The sequence below is a fragment of the Protopterus annectens genome, chromosome 8.part0, assembly GCF_019279795.1.
Source record: "Protopterus annectens isolate FY-2018-M chromosome 8.part0, PAN1.0, whole genome shotgun sequence".
Classification (NCBI taxonomy): domain Eukaryota; kingdom Metazoa; phylum Chordata; order Ceratodontiformes; family Protopteridae; genus Protopterus; species Protopterus annectens.
The window spans coordinates 1,335,016,629-1,335,033,328 of NC_056741.1; the positions used below are offsets into that span (position 1 = coordinate 1,335,016,629).

Consider the following 16,700-nt stretch of genomic DNA (forward strand, 5'->3'; position numbering starts at 1 on the left):
AAGACCTTTTGATCAACAGACTAATATCTGTGTTTTTGGATCTACATCTGTTCAGACTGTTTCATAACCAAGTTAAGCCATTAAGAGGTGACTAAATGTGCCACAACAAATTTTGGTTCATGTATCACTAAAGTTCTAAATGGTAAAGGAAGCAGACAAAATGCATTCCATCAACCATTCCTCAGCCTTTTTTACTTTTTGGAAAAGTCAAGCAGAACTTGCTCTAACTGCTCTTTGGCCATAGAATGAGATTCCTCAGTGGCAGCAGCTGCAACCTAAAAAATTACACTTTACTGAATCATAATTTATTTTTCAATAACAGAAGTACTATGTACATATTTTCTAACTCCAATGACTGACTTTTGAGTTCTTTTTCATATTTAGCAAAACTGATTTTTTTCTCCTTGTGATAAGAGATTTCACGAGTGCTTCTCCTTTAGACAACATAGAAGAAGATGATATTTTATTAAATGTGTATTTTCCTTACTCTTCTTTTGTTGGCTTTTCTGTTTTAGCTTGTTCAGGTATACAGTCATTTATCCTCCATTTTCCTAGCTAAATTAATTTTAGGAAAGCATACTTCTGTGATTTTTAAATGTTACCTTGTTAAATTTACTAGCATGACCATAATTTCTACTACTGTTTACAATTCAAAGACAATGTGTACAGTGACAATCACAAGCAATATCTACAACAGTCACACTTAATTTATCTAAGGTTATCACCACAGACAAAAGTGATGATATAACATTTTTCATAGTGGATAACAATGTATTTTTAAAACCATGATCCTTGAAAAGAAGACAAAAATAACCATGGTTCGTTTTACAGAAACTATAGATAATCAAGTGATATTTTCAAAGCCATAAAACATAAGCAACATTATCTTTAGACTAGCAATTGTCAGCTGCTTGTAATGGTCATGATGCTGTCTCACAACAGGGAGCGTACAGGACTGCTAAAAAAGAAGACATCTGAATGTTAGAAGTCCAATTGTTTTACTGTTGCATGAATCTTTCCAAAAAAAATTTAGAAAAATAATGGTGTTAAAAGGGACCGCAAAAAGCATGTCAATCTATTTGTCTACAGTGAAAGGAGCCAGCTTTAGCAGCACAGAGTGGTTATAGAATAAAACAACAAACACGGGATGCTATTGGGATGACAGACTGTAAAAGAAAAAAGGGCAAAAAGGGGGCTGCTCACATTTATGAAGATGCTGGGACAAATGATGTTACAAGTGGACTTCACCTAGCGTAAATTTACCTGGACCTGGAACCTCACAAATTTATTTCAAATGCATTCCCCAAACAAAGTTTCCAGAAAAATAAATAAATAGGTGAGCAAATAGATGCTCTTCTGTTAAACAGGGGATTTAAGTTATCACAGCTATTACATAAAATTTAAAAACAGAAAAATAGCTTCACTTCTAATTTATGTAAAACATATTAGATTTGTCTTACATAAGATACTGTATTTGTTTATGCTTTTTTTGTCATACTATGCAAATGCAATTTTTCTTCTCTGTACATATCTAAAAATGAATTACTTGGAAAATCAGACGCAGCGATAACGCTGCAGATATACTCTTCTTTTTCAAGAATGAGAAGCATCTCAGCTCTATAATGAATTCTGAATTTAAAGTATTCATATTAACAAGAAAATATGAATCTAAATGTAAAATTAGGTACATATTTTCTGTTGAACCTAATAGAATAAAAGCTTACACCTTTCATTTAGTGAAACAGTTAACTCTTAACCTGATATAGGCCTGTTGGATATAATTCTATAATTAAGTGTTTAATAATGTACAGTGGTTGCATAAATCCCAATATAAAGTCTTCACACAGTCCAGTCTAACTTTGCCCATGTCAGCACTGCTACACAGAGTCTCTCTTACAGTCAGTGTGTGTAAACCATAGTACAAGACTGCCTTTTAAAGAGACAGTTGGAAAGAAAACAGAGAAGTTAGGCAATGTTAGGGGAGATGCTTGAAAACATGTCCCACCTCAACTTCAAGATGAAAAAGTGTAATCTCAAAAACAAACTGCAATAAACAGTCATGGCATTATAGTTGATTTTGTTAAAGTTCCGATAATCTGGCACGAGACATTCATAATAAATGATTTTTACTGTACTGGAAAGATGCCATTTGAATTCTGTGTTTGAGTCTTTCAGCTTCCAATTCCCTAAAGTATGCATCATCATCATCTTTTGTTATCATATCCTGAAGTTCTTTGATCTCTTTCTCCATCTTGGAGCGCAGCTCTTTCTTCAACTTCTGAAGTGCCTAAAAGGGAAGGAAAAGAGTAGTAGCCAAAGCAGGATGTAAAAAAAATGCAGAAGTAACTTGTATCACTACATTTAGGACAGAAAAAAAAGTTATGTACTCACCATTCCATCTGTGTTGTCCATTTTTACTCTTTCTCAACCTGTGGGTTTGGTTCCAAACCTCGGAACCGACTTGGGCTGCTACCATAGCTGGTGGTAACCAAAAAACTCTCAAGCTGATCCCTTACCCACAATGCACCTACCTCACCTACTTCAGATTGAGTTCGCTGACAGACCAAAGTAAAGATTAATCATAAAACATTCACTGAAACTATATCTGGAACCACAGCTATATAGCAAGGATAATAATTTGCTAGTCATCCATTCCTCGCAGTCCAAGGGCATGGGGAATGGAGGGAGGGGAGATGAAGAATGAACACGAACAAAGCAGATGGAACTTTATGGTTCAGAGGTTAGTACTAGGCTAACTGCCCTTGTGGGCCATTTTAAGCCTAGCCAATTACCCCATGTGAGAATCAAACCCTGCACCTTGTGTCTGCAAGGTAAACAACTTACCCATTATGCCAACCTTAACTTAACCATTATGCTAACTTCTTTATCTGATGTTGTCAATTTTCATTCTATCCTCAACCTGTGAGATAGAGTTCCCCAGTGACCTTAGACCATGGGTGGACTCAAGGAAGGATATTCCTGAGCACCACTGAACCAAATGATGCTCTTCCCCTGGAGACCAGATCTAATTTGCAATGAAAAATGCAAGTATGGGGAGAAGCCCAGATTGCTGCTGCACAAATATCATCCAAGGAAGCTTTAGATTGGAAGACAGCTGAAGTCGCTACAGCTCTAACTGAATTTGCTTTCAAAGGTTTCGATAATGCAATCTCCAATTTGTTGTTGATGAAAGAAATGCAATCTGACAGCCATATAGTCGATGTCACTTTGCTCACAGGTTTTCCCAGTGTTGTACTGAGTAAGAGATAAATAATTGGTCATATTTTCTGACATCTTTTGTTCTGTGAAGATAAAATTGTAATTGTCAATGAACATTTAATAACTACGTAATTTTCACCCTTTTTAGCAAATATGGGGAAGAAACTGTTAGGTTAATAGTTTTATTACTACTGACTTCTGAAACCACCTTTGGTAGAAAAGTGGGGTCGGTTCTTAGTGCAACCCTATCTTTGTGAAAAATCAAATATGGTGGCTTACAAGACAAAGCTTGAATTTCTGAAATCCTTTTTGCTGAAGTTATGGCTACTAAGAAAGCCGTTTTCCAGGACAGAAACTTAAGATCACAATCTGCTGCCGGTTCAAAAGGAGGTTACATGACTGCTTGCAACACCAAGTTCAGGTCCCAAGGAGAGATTGGATCTTTGAAGGTGGCTTCAACAGAAGAGTACCTCTCAAAAAAGTTTTACAAAGTTTATGAGAAGCAAGTGATGAGTCTTCAAATCCAATATGAAAATTGGATATAGCTAATTGAACTGTAACAGTAGAAGGCGAAGCCTTTTCATTGAATGGTGAGGCTAAAAATTTGAGAATCTTATGAACAGGTGCTGAAAAGGGTCAATGTTACTTTGACATGCCCAAAAGACAAACCTTTTCCATTTACTGTTGTAAAGTTTATGCATAGATGGTTTGTGGGAGGCCAAAAGTATGTGTAGGACAGGTGAAGAGAGCATAGATTGTATGGCTATTAATGGAATTGGAGAAATCAAGCTGTCAGTTTGAGGTTCGAGATGTCTGGGCGGATCATGCCTGTCAGATGGGACATGAGATTTGGAAATGGGTCCAGAATCCAAGGACAGTGAATTAGATGAGGCAAAGGAAGGGGAATCAAACTTGTCCAGGCCAATAAGGTGCAATGAGGACTAAGTTGCTCTTCAATCTGATTGCTTTCTGTAGGAGCTTGGGAATTAGAGGAATCAGAGGAAAGCATAAAGAAAACTGGAGGGCCAGTTGTGGACAAAAGCATTCCTTGGTGATTCCCCCCCAAGGTGGTATTAGGGCAAAGTAGTTGCTGCATTTGTTCAGGGAAGAGGTGAAAATATCACAGCAAGGCTGGCCCGATTGATGAAATATTCTCTCTGTCACTTCTGGATTGAGGGACCACTTGTGAGGCAGGAGAAGGCATCTGCTCAGTTTGTCTGCTATCACAGTGGACTGAACACAAACCAGGAAAAGTAAAACAACAATTTCAATCAGTATGCCTCCAGAAGGATGAGAGATAACTACAAAGTTGAATAATGATGTCCTTTATTGAAATAAATACTGCAAAATACAGTAAAACAATAAACTCAGTAAAACAAAGCGCTTTTCGTCCCACCAGTGGTGAGACTTCAGGCAAAATAATTCATCCATGTTTTCAGCATTTAAATACATTCCTTTACTTAATCAAGCCTCTGCCAGCCAATAAAAGGGGGGGGGGGGTTATGCATCACTCATTATTAATGAATGGAAACCTTCTCTCTGGGTTAACTCTGTGTTAAACCCACATCAATTATTCTTACAAATGTTGCATCAATAAAATAGCATAGCAATAAAATAGCAACAAATTCCAAAGAACTGATAAAAAACAACAAATAAAATCTTTTTGTAAAACAATGTGTTTGTATATACGAGTAAATGAATTCCTGTTTTGACCTTAAACACTACTGTCCTATGTACATTTAAATAGGTTAAAAAAAGGTCTTAAAACTAAAACCATTACATACCATTAGGCTAAAAGTGTGTGTGTGTGTGTGTGTGTGTGTGTGTGTGTGTGTGTGTGTGTGTGTGTGTGTATATATATATATACATACATACACATACATATAGGTTCATAGGTTAGTACTAAGCTAACTGCCCTTGCGAGCCATTTTAAGCCTAGCTAGGCCACCCTCCTATATATATATATATATATATATATATATATATATATATATATATTTTGGAAGTCTTGAAAAAATGTTGCAATGTTAAAATATTAAAATGTTAAAAATTGTTAAAATTGTCTTACTTATCCAAAACGAATCAACTTGATTTTTGACAGCCCTAGTACATACATGTCCAATCAGTTTTTTATATTACTTCAAAAGAGGACATATTTATTCAACTTTGGAGTTCTCACATCCTTCTGGAGGCATACTGGTTGAAAAAAGAAGCTATGTACTTAAAGTAACATTCCATGTGAGTTGTTCATCTCGCCTTCATTCTTTACTGATGGGTTCGGAGACGATCCCTCGGCTCAGAGTTGGCCAACTGCAAAGCTAGAGGTCTTCAAATAGCTCGAGGCCAAGTCCCTATCCCATGATGCACCTGGAGTTATCTCAGATCTTGCTTGCTGCGTAAAATAATACCATATGCCATTCTTTCACTCCCAAGAAAGGGTATAGAAGGACTGAGCAACCAGGTTGGATCCAGCATCTTGGTCATCTAACAGCCAGGAGGGAGGGACATAAGAATGAAGGCAAGATGAACAACTCACATGGAACGTTATGGTAAGTACATAACTTCTTTATGTGAAGTTGTTATATCTCGCCGTTCATTCTTTACTGATGGGTAGTGTCCCAAGCACCATCAATCTTGGGTGGCTCACAGGAGTATATTTCTCAGGACTGTGGATCCAAAGGAGGCCCTGTCAACTTTGTAATGAGTGATAAAGGTATGAGGTTTTGACCAAGTGGCTGCTACACAAATGTTATCAATGGGAAGTCTGGCAGAAAAGGCAGATGATGCAGAAACTGCTCTGGTTGAGTGAGCTTTAATCTTATGCTGCAAAGGCATATTGGCAGCTGAATAGACAAAGGTGATACAATCAGATAACCATTTAGACAGAGTTGTTTTAGCCACTGGTCTACCCTTCCCTGGAGTCCGAGAATGAAACAAAAAGCTGGTCTGATTTTCTGAAATTTTTTGTTCTATCCAAATAAAATCAAGTTTGTGCAGCATATACTCTAAATTGTTCAAATGGTTGGAGAAGAAGAAGACTGGCAAATAAATAATTTGGTTGTGATTGATTTTGGTGCACACTTTGGGCAAGAATGAGGGGTTTGTTCTAAGTAAGGCTCTGTCAGCATGGAATATCCAATAGGGAGGCTTGATGGATAAAGCCTGAAGCTCCTACACTCTGCGGCCAGAAGTAATAGCTATCAGAAAGATGGTCTTCCATGACAAAAATTTGAGGTCACAAGAGGAAGCTGGTTCAAATGGCAGAAGAATTATGCGGGGAAAGGACAAAATTTAGATTCCATGGAGAATAGGGAGATTTCACAGGTGGTCTAATATGAAAAGGCCCTTTGAGAAAGGCTTTAGATAACTTGTGAGACAGGATATTCAATCCTCAAATCCAAGATGAAAATTTGAAATAGCAGCCAGTTGAACACGAACTGTTGTTGCTGCAGCTCCTTTGTTAAAAATCATAGTCAATAACTCTAAAATGGAGGCCATAGGGGCTTGGTAAGGATCAATATTATTTTTAGAGGCCCATATAGAATTTTTTTTCCATTTGCTAAGGTATAGCTTCCTAGTAGAAAATTTATGAGAAGATAAAAGGATCTGTTTAGTCTCTTTGGAAGGTTATGGAACCTGGCTAAGATGGGAATTGGAGCAGCCAAGCTGTCAGCTTCAGGGACTGCAGAGAGGGATGAAGTTCCCCTGACGAGTGCGTCAGAAGGTCTGGAACTGAGTCCAGAATCCAGGGGTCCTCCAAAAGATGAAGTCGAAGGAAGGGGAAACAAATCTGATGAGGCCAATAGGGAGCTATTAGAATGATGGCCCTTCCCAGCGCTTTGGCTTTCTGTAATACTTGGGTATCAACATGATTGGTGGGAATGCACAGAGGAGACATGGGGGGCTTCTCCCGGAGGGGGAATCAGGGCAAAGTAGCTTCTGCATTTGGTGTTCATGTGACTGGCAAAAAGGTCACAGCAAGGCTGACACCACCTGTGGAATATCCTGTCCGCTATTTCTTTCTTGAGGGACCACATGTGGGGCAACAAGATTGCCCTGCTCACCTTGTCTGCTATCATGTTCGATTTCCCCGGGATGTGCGTTGCCAACAGAAAGCTCTGAGTAGAAACAGCCCACTGCCATACTCGGAGAGCCTCGTGACAAAGGGGGTAAAGACCTGGTTCCTCCTTGTTTGCTCAAATACCAGACCACCGACATGTTGTCTGTCTGAATCGCAATTGTACCCCGAGGAAGAGAGTCCTGAAAGTACTGCAATGCCAAGAGTACTGCTCTCATCTCCAGGACATTGATATGCAGATGTGTCTCTTGATTGGTCCATGTGCCTTGGGCTGTCTTTCCCTGAAAATGCTCCCCCCACCCTACCAGGGAAGCGTCCGTGGTCACTGTGGCCGCTGGAGGGGGGTAGCACAAATGGGCGTCCTATTGTGACATAAAATGAGGTCAGCCACCACTGAAGGTCCTTTTTGCAGGAATATGTGATCATTATAGTGTGAGACATGGGAAGCTCTTGGTAAGACCATTGAGTGAGTAACAGCCACTGTAGTATCCACATGTGCATACGAGCTAGTGGTATGGCTAAAATTGCTGCTGCCATCATGCCTAATAATTTCAGAATGTCTGATGCTGGTGCTGTGTCTTTTGATATCAGAACGCTGACATGCTGATGAAGAAGAAAGACTATTTCTATTGGAAGCCTTAGTGTGGTGGTGGTGGTGTCCAATTCTGCCCCGATAAAAACGATATGCTCCAATGGCGACAAGGCAGATTTTTCTGAGTTGACTGTAATGCCCAGTTGATTGCAGAGTGACAGAGTGAACTCCCTGGCTTGAATGAGTTGATGCCTGGTGGTGGCGGAAAGGAGCCAATTGTCTAGGTATGGAAACATCTGGAATCCTAGATGCCTCAGGTGAGCCCTGACCATTGCCATGCATTTGGTAAATACTCTAGAGGCTGTAGTGAGAACAAAGGGCAGGGCTCGAAACTGGTAATGATTGGCTCCAAGCCAGAAGCGCAGATGATCCCTGGATGGCCTGGCCATTTTTATGTGGTAGTACGCATCCTTGAGATCTATTGAGCACATCCAATTGTCTTTCCCTAAGAAGGCAAGTATAGACTGAAGCGTGACCATCTGGAACTTCTCTTTTTTTACATATTTGTTCAGTTTGCTGAGGTCCAATATGGGTCTCCAGTCCCCTATCTTCTTTGGCACCAAAAAGAATCTTGAGTAAGTTCCGGATCTTGTCTGGTCTACTTGGACTGGTTGGATGACTCTTTTTGTTCGGAACATTTGGACCTCTATTGTTGCTTGTTCCCTGTAACTGGGTGGAATGTCCGGGATTTTTCTTATGAGTGGAGGGGATGTTGTAAATGGAATGATGTATCCGCTGGAAATGATACTTTGTACCCAGCTGCCTTTTGTTATTTTGAGCCAGGCATCTGGATACAAAGATAAGTGACCTCTGACTGCCTCCAGTGCAGGTAAGTCAGGCCTCCTTTCAGGAGCGCTGATAGGGCTTCCCAGAGAAGTGATCTCTGTCGCCCTGGTGTTATGGACCCCCTCTGCCATGAGGGCGGCGTCTTCCATTATTGCCCCCTCCTCTGCCTCTGGAGGGGGGTTCACCACGTGTGTCCTGAAAAGCTCCTTGGGCTTTTTGGAACCACATTTTTCCACCCCTTTCACCTTTTGGGTAGGGTCGGGTAGGGGTGGAAAAACAGACCCCGATGGCAGAGTCCTCCCATCATGTTCACACCTGGTTAAGGTTTCCTTCACTTTGGGCCCAAAAAGGGACGAGCCATCAAAGGGAGTGTTCACGAAGGATGACTTGAAGAGCTCCGTGAAGGAACACAAGCATATCCAGGAGTTTCTCCTAAGAGCAACTCCTGTACCCGATGCCCTACTCATTCCATCAGCTGCACAAGAGATGAGGTGCATAGATGAGTTGACTATAGAACTGAGGGTAGCAAGCTGGGCGGCAACTTTCTCGGAAGCCCCTGCAGCTACTGTACCCTAAAGAGCATCTCTTAGCTCCTTAAGGAGATCTCTTTGTAACCTGGTAAAATGGGTTAAATAGTTGAGTGAACGAAGAGCAAAGGTTGCTGAACTAAACATGCGCTTCCCTTATCTATCCATAATCCTGGAGTCTCTGTTAGGAGGATGGATAGATGAGGAAGTCTCACACATTTCCTTTTTGGTGGCTGCTGCCACCACCATGGCATCATCTGGAACATCTTTTGTTAAAAATGATTTGTCAAGGGGGGCAGAAATGAATTTATTAGGCCTCCTAGGGACAGGCTCCATAGTATCCGGAGACTCCCACGCCCTTCATGAGACCAGCTGCATCAGCTGATCGAAGGGCAGAAACACCCAAGAGGTGGAGGGCTGAGACCTGAAAGCCTTCAGGAGAATTGACTCATCCTCAGTAGGGCTTTTGGACTGCCAGTCACCCCTCTGCCCAAGGATTTGAAGCATCTCAGCGAATGAGATATCCTCAGAGGGGGACCATGGGGACCCTTCTGACTCATCTAAGTTAGTATCTGATGTTAGAGACTCCTGAGGGGAGTCTAGATGTTTCCTCTTACACAATCTCTTACTGGGAACCTCATCAGTGGGAGCTTCTGGTGAGGTCTTGGAAGAGCAGGGACCACCCAGTGGGGCTTCCTGAGGCTCTGGGTCTCTACGCTTGGTCAGGATGTGTGAGGCAGAAGCAGATACAGGCGTTTTAGAGGAGGAGGAAGGCAGACCTGATGTCGAGGATGTCTTAGGAGACATGACTCTTCTCATGGCATCGAAAGCACCTCTGCTCCAATGTGAGGGAACCGATGGATCCGGAGAAACCATCAATACCCCCGGCACCGGAACAGTGGGCTCCAATCCAGAGGTAGGAGCCAAGCTCATCTGAGTCGAAGCCCCGAGAGGGAGAGTCGGAACAGACAAGTCGGTCCGACTATCCTCCCTGGACCAGACTATAGAGTGATCAGCAACGAGGACATCAGAGTGCATGGAGCCGAAGACACTGGAGCAGGCGTCTGCTCCGAGGGTTCCACTATCATCAGGTCTGACTCCTCCGGCTCTGAAGGACCAGCATGGCTTAGAGGAGAAATAGTTTAAGCTCGTGCAAGGGTCTTTGACTCTGAAGCCATTTGGGTCGAAGCCGATAAAATTTTTGCCAAGGCCGGTGCTGATAATAGCTTCTGCACCACACGACCCACATCCAGATCTGACAGGCTGATAGAGGACCGAGAGAAGCGCACCGAGGGTGGTACTGACTGAAGTAATGGACTCTTAGGAGCTTCAGATACCAGTTCCAAGACTGGGGACCAGCTCAGAAAGGAAAAGACTGTCAGTTCCGATGGCAGTGGAGCCAAAGTTGAAGATTTTTTTAGATTTCTTAGAGTCCGAAGTCTTATAAGACTTTCAGGACTTGCTGGATCCATCTTGGTCGCTCAGAGCTTCTTGAAACTAAGGTTTCAACAACCCTCTGTTGATAAATTTTCTCTTCCTTTCCTGAAGGACCCTTGAGGAGAAATAATGAGAAATAGCACAGCTGTCTTGCAAATGCAGGGCTCCTAGACAGTACACACAATTTATGTGGCTGTCTATTACAGACTTCTTTTGGCCACACTGGCACTTCTTAGACTTGGGGTGCTTGTCTTGGTCAGCCATTGGAAATCTTGGAGAAGAATTACTGTCACACAAAACAATTCTAACAGTAATTAGCTACCAAAAGCCTTAATAAAATCAGGCTAAGACACACACACACAGAAATGCAAATGTGAATATAAATGTAAATATAAATGTGACAGGAAAAGCCTTTACTGTCACCACAACTTTCTAACATGGAATAAGAGCAGGCTATACAAAAAAAAAGGAAATAGCTGCTAAGATATAATACATTGTCTAAATATTCAGTCAAACAAAATTACTGTTAATTACAAAACTCTTACAGTAATTATAAATTTAAGCCTTTCCTAAAAAAACTGAAGGCAAAATGTACTACACAGAAAAACACTACACACTAAATACATTTTTAGCAAAAACAGTGACAAAAGGTCACTGACTAAGCATACTCTATTAACTAGCAGAGAGTTTAAATTAGGCCTAAAACAAGAGGCCAACTAGAAAAATTTTAAAACAGACTAAGGGAAGGGACTAAAATATAGTAACACACACTATAAGGCTGTAACAGCTTTAAGAAACTATTTAAGCTAATTAAACTATCAGTAAGTAAAAAAAGTAGAAAAACAGTTTTACTGGCCCAAGCCAATGCAGAACCTCCGATCTATTGCAGCGGCAAACTAGATCTGAGGTAACTCCAGGTGCATCTTGGGACAGGGACTTGGCCTCGAGCTATTTGAAGACCTCGAGCTTTGCAATTGGCCGACTCGGAGCCGAGGGATTGGCTCCAAACCCATCAGTAAAGAATGAATGGCGAGATAGAACAACTTCACATTTGTTGTTTTACTTTTCCTGGTTTGTGTTTTGTCTACATGGCCTCAGAAGATTCTGTGAGTTCTCCAGTAATGTCGACACAAAATAGTGACATTGGTAACCTCACATTACTTATAGGAGCTTTGAGCCAATGAGTAGAGGATATTGCATTAAGACTTGATTCTATCATGAAGGCTGCCCCAACTCAGTCTTCCAACCCTATTTATCCTTCTCAGCAGGACCTTGGTCAAAACTTAGACCAGAATAAGAGAGGGGGCAACATCACACAGAATGGAAACCAGATTATCAATCAAACAACATTAAATACTGAACCGGAGGAATGACATGATTTACAAGAATGACCTTGCTTCTATAAGACAAGAAGTACCCTCAGGGCTTATTGGGGCTCCATCCTTAAACACATGGCTGAGAAAGCCGGTGTTCATTCAAACGATTAGTGTCAGTACTGGATTGGAGCAACCGGCTAGGGGGGAAACCGACATCATGCATCTGTTGAAGCAGTTCGACCAGAAGTTATTAAAATACAAAAAGTTGCAATTAGAAATCGCATACTTCAATGAATGCATGAGCGAAAATATTACCCTAAAGGGGTTGAGAGTATAGCAGTTCCCTACAGGACTTGAGGAGGTTTCCGAGTTTCATATGGATTTATTGAAATTATTTGACAAACATGGACATGAGTTACTTGAACTTATGTGTAAACACTACCAATGAACAGCAGACAAATTAATGGACGAAGCTACAATACTAGACAATCAAATTAAAGGAGATGTGGATTTCCACAGATATAAATTTGATTATGAAAGGTCCTTTGTCAGCACTGATATAGTCAAATTAAAGAATGTTAAGCTAAAAAAGCTTAATGGGGACAGACACGCCTATGAGACAGGTTCCGCCTATCTGAAACTGGCACCATCGTAAACCGGGTCATTGATTGGCTGAATGGCTTCGAGAGGAGGGCCAACAAACAACACCATTAGACCAGGAAGTGATAACTACCGAAACGAACATGGGCACAACGGTTCTCAACAGAGACACGAGGGTGGAACAAAAGGACATGAAGGTACCAACAGATCACAACAGAGAAGGGGGCCAAATAATTCTAATAGAGAACAACTGAATATGGTTAATTCTACAGAGGAAGAGGGCCAAAATTTTCGGCAACCAGCCTCAACCTACAACTTCAGGCAACTGCCGACCAGGACTTATTACTACAACTGGAAATGCTAAGCAACATCGCAGTAAATTACTTTTGTTCCTGTAAGATCATTTTCAATACAGAGAAGGACTTTAAAGTATTTAATTTCACTGATTTGACTACTGACGCAATGTTAGTTGATTAGCTAAGGGGCAGACTTTTGTACCAACCTGCACAGCGGACTTGTCTAACACATTAATTGATTTAAAATTATTTGTAAGGAAATTGAATTTGGCAGTCCTACTGGGTCAAAATAATCAAACATTGAATACATTGCACATTGCCAGTACATACAACCCCCCATTACACCCTACATTAGCAATGAATGAACAGATTTGTGAATGTAATATTATTAATTGTCTTAATAATAACAAGTATATGTATGGTGAAATTAAGCAATATTACTAGAACTGAAAAGGAAGCACTAACTCTGCTTAAACAAGCCCCTGTTAGGGTAATGCAATCAGACAAAGGGGGTGGACTAGTGATTATGAACTACACTGATTATGCAACCAAGATGATTAAGATTTTGGAGAGTAATGTGTATGCTGAAGTCTCAAGAAATGAACTTAATGCAGCATATAGGTTAATACGAGTGTTATTAAATGACATGTTTACAGAAGGAAGAATTGATTTAGACCAGTTTAATTACTTGAACATGCCAGCACCAAAAATCCCAATATTTTTTGGAATTCCAAAAATACACAAGAGTCTAGTTGACCCACCTATGAGACCGCTAGTGGATGCCAGGAATAGCATCACATATTCCTGTGCCAGATTTGTGGATCAAATTTTAAAGAAATATGTTAAACAAGAGGGGCAAATATGCAAGGACTCTTGGGGAGTTTTTTATCTAAAATTAACAAACTGGAGTTTAATAAGGATATGAATTTCCTGACAGTGGATGTGAAGGACTTGTATTCATCAATCCCCCACCAGGAGGAAATAGAATGGGTCAGTAGCATATTACGAAGGAAGGGGGCACCAGTAGAAAAAATTGCACTTGTAGAGGAAATTTTAGACATTATTTTATCATACAACTTTATTATGTTTAATGATACATTTTACCTACAAAAAATAGGGGTAGCCATGGGCTCCCCCTGTGGGGCTAGCCTAGCAAACCTCGTGATGGCTTACTGGGAGGAAGAGTTTGTTAAGAAACCAGGGCAGACACCCCATCAGATGCATTTCTATACCAGTTTCCTGGATGACATTTTTATGTTAATTGAAGGGGATGAAATCCAAGCGGACAAACTAGTAACATATTTTAATAACACTACACACTTCCTATCTTTTACTTCCAATTATGGGAGAGACAATATAGCATACCTAGACGCAAATTTAAGCAAAGATTACACAAATGGATGCTACTCAGCAACCATTTATAGAAAAGCAACGTATTCAAACATACACTTACATTTCAGTAGTTCACACCCCCTTCACCAAAAGAGATCAGTGGTGATGGGGCAACTAGTAAGAGCAGCGAGGATGGTAACAAATGAAGTTGAGTTTGTGAATGAATGTAAAAAATTGAAAGAAATGTTTTCCAGGAGAGGTTACCCTAACTATTTGTTGAAACAACTACTGGAAGAAGTCCAGGAAAAGAAATTAAGGGGTGTTTATAAACCAATCTTAGATAGGAAAAATACATTGGAGAATACAGTGATAGAATTGAACACTAATTCAAGTATGAATACATTTGGCCAGGGCAGTCTGATTACACCCTTTAGCATCAATGCCTGTGAGATTATGAAAATCATTAACAAGAACTGGGATATAATCAGGAATGATCTAACCACAAGGGCCAGGATCCAAGATCCACCTAGAGTGGTCTTCAAACGAGGTCAAAATTTGAAAAACATTTTGGAATCTACAAATGTTTCAAATAAAGTATGCGAACAGGAATGGCATGTTTAAATGCAACATGTGTAATTATTGTCCATACATAACAACTGGGTCATCCGTCACCATCAAGGACAGGGAATATAGGATTACACACAAACTTAACTGTCAGTTCAAAGCTGTAGTCTATTGTAGCTCAAAGGCAGAAATGTTGAGCATTCTACATAGGAAAGACTGACAGGAAGTTTAGGGAAAGAGATTATGATCACCTGTACCACATTAAGAAGGGGAGCATGGAAAACGCTTTAAGCAAGCACAGGCAAAAATAGTTAGACCATCACTTTAAGTTTAAGGCAATTGACAGTGTCATCCCAGATGGGACAGGGGGCCCAGAATCGCTACACCTGGAAACATTGGAATTGATGTGGCAATTCAGGACAAAAGCCTGCATCTATCCTGGGTTGAATGAAATCTATTCAATTACGTGTATATTAAAGTTAAAAAATCTTTTGAGGTAATGGATGTGAGTAAGTAATATGACAGGTTATATGTATAGTATATAAAAAATGACTGTACATGTATATACTAGGGCTGTCAAAAATCAAGTTGATTCCTTTTGGATAGGACAATTTTAACAATTTTTAACATTTGAATATTTTAACATTGTAACATTTTTTCAAGACTTCCAAAAGGGAAGGGTAATTATAAAACCTGCCACAGTGATTTGATATGTAAGAAATTAATTTTTACACTGTAAAATATTGTAATTAATTTATTGATATATATATATATATATATATATACATTTAGCCTAATGGTATGTAATTGGTTTTAGTTTTAAGACCTTTTTTTAACCTATTTAAATGTACATAGGACAGTAGTGTTTAAGGTCAAAACAGGAATTCATTTACTCATATATACAAACAAACATTGTTTTACAAAAAGTTTTTATTTGTTATCAGTTCTTTGGAATTTGTTGCCATTTTATTGCTATGCTATTTTATTGATGCAACGTGTGTAAGAATAATTGATATGGGTTTAACATAAAGTTAACCCAGAGAGAAGTTTTCCATTCATTAATAATGAGTGATGAATAACCTGCAATTTTTATTGGCTGGCAGAGGCTTGATTAAGTAAAGGAATGTACTTAAATACTGAAAATGTGGATAAATTATTTTGCCTGAAGTCGTCTCACCACTGGTGGGACAAAAAGCGCTTTGTTTTACTGAGTTTATTGTTTTACCATATTTTGCAGTATTTATTTCAATAAAGGACATATTTATTCAACTTTGGAGTTATCTCACATCTTTCTGGAGGAATACTGGTTGAAATCACACTGGACTTCACCGGAATGTGTTATGCTATGAGAAAGAGTTGGATGAGACTGGCCACTGCCACACACTGAGCTTCTCAACACAAGGGGTACGGACCTGGTTCCTCTTTCCCTGTTGATCTACCAAACTACTGACATATTGTCCATTTGAACTGCAATTGTCCTGAAAGGGAGAGCATCCTGGAAGGCATGCAGTGCTAAAAGCACTGCTGTCTTCTCCAAGACACTGATATGCAAGTTGGCCTCTATGGGGGACCAAGTGCTTTGGACAGTTTTTCCCAGATAATGCCGCCCTCACCCTAACTGGGAAGTGTCTGTGCTCACTGTGGGACATCAGGGATTCGTTTGCAAATAGGGGTGGAAGGGAAAATGGTATAATATAACCTCTGGAAATGATCCTCTGCACCCAGGTATCTGATGATATTTCTAGCCAGGCTCTCTCGTGCAGGGATAGTTGACCCCTGAGTGCCTCCAGAAGATGACAATTAGGCCTCCTTTCAGGAGTGCTGAAAGGGTTTACTAAAGAAAATCTCTGTACCCTTGGTTTTGCAGGCCTCCTCTGCTGTGAGAGTGGCATCTACCCTCTGTCCCTGAGGAAACCACCATGTGTACCTTGAAAAGACCCTTGGGACTTTTTG

General features: G+C 40.2%; 1 protein-coding gene across 1 annotated transcript in view; it reads right to left on the reverse strand.

The window, feature by feature from the left end:
* Positions 1–289: 289 nt before the first annotated feature.
* Positions 290–16,700, reverse strand: part of CEP95 (centrosomal protein 95) — a 1,662,476-nt gene continuing 1,646,065 nt past the window's right edge. The window contains exon 21 of the mRNA XM_044080881.1: positions 290–2,287. Coding sequence (XP_043936816.1) covers positions 2,111–2,287 — 177 coding nt within the window. The 3' untranslated portion in view covers positions 290–2,110. The remainder of the gene's footprint in view (positions 2,288–16,700) is intronic.